The sequence below is a fragment of the Ostrinia furnacalis genome, unplaced genomic scaffold, assembly GCF_004193835.3.
Source record: "Ostrinia furnacalis isolate ACB-3 unplaced genomic scaffold, ASM419383v2 OfSCF5161, whole genome shotgun sequence".
Lineage (NCBI taxonomy): Eukaryota > Metazoa > Arthropoda > Insecta > Lepidoptera > Crambidae > Ostrinia > Ostrinia furnacalis.
Window position 1 is genome coordinate 1 of NW_021135400.1, and position 3,471 is coordinate 3,471.

Consider the following 3,471-nt stretch of genomic DNA (forward strand, 5'->3'; position numbering starts at 1 on the left):
CAAGTGATTTTGCATACCTAGTAACATTCTCAATTATGTGCTCAAAATTAGGGACCGGAATCCGTGTACGGGCACAGTCTGCAAATTGTTAATTCAAGAAATACAATAATAAATGTTGAATGGTAAGGGTTGTCTTGCAATTGAATGGAAATAAATAAATGGAAACATAATTATACAACTTGGTAATGTACTGATTTATTTTAACATACATGACTACATTTTCGACAGTAAAAAATATATTAATTATTTCAAAATAAGTTTTTTCATTCACTTTTTTGTCCTTGTATTTTAATAGTCACCAATCTTAGTATCAAATGCTATTATTACTCCTACTTATATTTGTCACTTTCTTCACATGTTTTTTCTCAGAATCAAGTCGTACTTTGAGTTAGTATCTCGTAAGCTGAAGCTGCTCTTCTGGAACCGAGGCGTATAGTTTTGAGGTTTCAGAGTGAACGAACGCAGTAAATACGCTAGGCCAGATAAAACTTGAATACGTCCATATCTGGAACCTGAAAGAAATAAAATTCCTTATAAATTAACAGGCAACTAAAGTCGCAGTGTAAAATGTCCAAGAGATATTTGTTTATTTAAGTAAATTACCAAACCTAGAATTACTTTATCTGTACAAAATAAACAACGTTAATAAATATAAAGAACTCAAGCCTTACCTAAGCAGATTCTTCTCCCCTCTCCAAATGGCATATAACCATATTTCGGGAAGTAAGCAGCATTTTCCGGAGCAAATCTTTCTGGGTCAAATTTTTCGGGATTCGGGAAGAAATTCTCATCCGTGTGTATGGCATAAGTTGGTATAACTACTGTAACCCCCCTATCAACTTTCAAGTTACCAACAGGTAATACCGTATTTCTTACGCATTCCCTTTGCAAAGCACCTAAGGGTGGAAACTTTCTCAGAGTTTCGTTAACCACCATATCCAAATAAACTAATTTATCAATCACATCGTACGTGACTTCCCCGTTTGTTTCTTCAAACACTTGGTCTATTTCTTTGTGCAATCTTTGCAAAATATCTGGATTACTAGCTAGTTCAAGAAGAGTAAAATGCATTGTGTTAGCTCCAGTATCCGTGCCAGCTAAAAAGAAGAAAAATGCTTGGGCTGCCAACAACTCGTCTGTTGGTTCCAGCTCGTAGTCATTCGACTTGTCCTTCATTGGTCCAGCCTTTTGGAGTTCTACACACAATCCTATGAAATCACTGATATTGTGTGGGTCATTTCTGCGTGCAGCTAACATCTTTTTCATTACTCCAATGAAGAATTCCTCATGTTCTCCGAATATTTTTAGTTTTAGAAGTTTGAAAAGTGTTGGAGATAAGGTAGATATAGCAAATTTTATATCTGTAATAGTTGAGGGTTCTAAAGATTTCCAACTCATTTCAAGGAAAGGCGACTGCATAGTGTTCTTCATTTGTGTATCGATGCCACAAACCGAGGCCCCAATAGTAGCCGTAGTGTAAGTGTATAAAGCAGTAAATGGTTTTTCTCTCATTTCTTTATTTTGTTTCACCATTTCAACGAAATCGCGAGCACATTCTTTGATTACATTTGTCATAATTTTCAGTTTAGAACTGGTGAAGAAGGGCGTGAGTTTCTGTCGAATAGTTTTCCAACGTTGATAGTCGGAAATAAACACAACGTTATCTGCCAATAGATCATTGTCATTGCAATTGATCCCTCTACTAGAGAAGCTCTCGAAATCTGTATTAAGAACAGCTTGTATGTTTTGGAGATCCCGCAAAATAAGAGTTGGCTTCGTCATCATGAATGAGCCAACGTGCGGTTCATTTGGATGGCTGTCGTAAACTTCTTTGTAGATTTCAGCAATTGAACGATCACCAAGTAGGAAACTCATAAATAAGTCATTCACTTGTACCACATTTAGTTTTTTCCAGTAGTCTTTGTTACTTTGTCTAAATATCAACCACACCACTAAGATTACACAGATGCTCAATAATATCAACAACATCGTGGGCTTGGTGCGACGGCGAGAAGCGTACTAATACGGCACTATAATGGGTAGAGTCGTTTTGTGTTTATTTATAGACTAGCGGCCGACCGCCCTTCGTTCGCATGGTTCGAGTTTTACACCCTTAAAGGTAGAGTTTCGTAAAATCCTTAGCGGATGCCTACGTCATTACATCTACCTGCATGCCAAATTTCAACCCGATCCGTCCTGTGGTTTGGGCTGTGCGTTGATAGATCACTATGTCAGTCAGAGTTATATTTAGATGTAATAATGCCTGTGTTTTGAATTAGGTATCCTGATTAATAATTTGGGAACATTAATGGCAGATACTTAATTTTTTTTATTCAATCGTTATCGAGGTTTTCCTTTGCCTTCATCGTGACTTGCATGTTATGTTTTGTAAATAAATGGACTCGTTTATAAGGTAATTTTTTTGATAATGTTATATTTGTTGAGATTAAAAAAATACATATTTTTATAAAACAAATAGCGTAAATTTTCCTTATTGCTGTTTATGTTACCTGATTGATTAATATGTATTTAGAATTGTTAAGAACTGGTCAGAGTTAAGAAGATAATATTTATTATTTTGTCATTAAAATTGCATTGTAAAAGTAAAACTAATAGTTATGAATCAAGCGGCTGGTTTTAAAGTTGGGCAATGCAATTTGTTTTTAGCCGACTTCAAAAAAGGAGGAGGTTATATGTTCGACTGTATGTATCTTTTTTTTATGTACCTATGTTCATTATTTATATGCTTGATGAATATGAAAGTTTTCACATTGACATTATTTTACTATTTTATCGGAAAAACGCGTATTTCGTAACAAAGTTGACACAGCCGGGTCAGTTGTATATCAGAAGCAAGCGGACAGGAAGTTAAACAAGCCTTTGCAAATACGCAGCCGAGACAGTTTTCTTGGTCCCAAAATAATGATATCTGAATGTTTATTTTTGTTGGAGACGAATAACATTGTGGGCGGCCTTTGAACTCTGTAACTGATAAAGCGTTGGTATTATTTACGTACAGTCGACAATACAATGGACGATACTTTTTTATTGCAAATGTGCTCCTATTGCAACAATATAAGACTATAATATTTTCATTGATACGATAGATTCAAACTAGTTTCGTTTCCTTTTTGTGAGTGTTTCACTGTTGAAGTTAGTCATGAGCAGTCTGCCCATCATATCTTGTTACAATTACAATCTAATGTTACAATTTTACTCAATGCAAACAAACAAATAATAACACAATCTTTCTATTGTAATTATATCATCGGTTTGAATCCTAAGAGTAGGTGCACACCGTTGATTTTTAGTTGGCCGATAGTTGTGCCCGATTTTAATTTGTATGAAGAATCGGCCAAATCGAATCGGTGTAGTGTGCTCACTCCCATACATGCCCATACTGATCAACTGCCCGACTAAACTATCGGCCGACGAAAAATCCACGGTGTGCGCCTACTCTAAGAAGGCGTT

At 35.6% G+C, this 3,471-nt stretch overlaps 1 protein-coding gene across 1 annotated transcript; it reads right to left on the reverse strand.

The window, feature by feature from the left end:
• Positions 1 to 170: 170 nt before the first annotated feature.
• On the reverse strand, positions 171 to 2,008 carry LOC114360749 (cytochrome P450 6B5-like). The gene is made up of 2 exons (XM_028315539.1): positions 672 to 2,008; positions 171 to 512 (listed from the first exon to the last, which is right to left on the reverse strand). The coding sequence occupies exons 1-2, from the start codon at positions 1,987 to 1,989 to the stop codon at positions 352 to 354; spliced, it is 1,479 nt and encodes a 492-aa protein (XP_028171340.1). The 5' UTR covers positions 1,990 to 2,008; the 3' UTR covers positions 171 to 351.
• Positions 2,009 to 3,471: the final 1,463 nt, after the last annotated feature.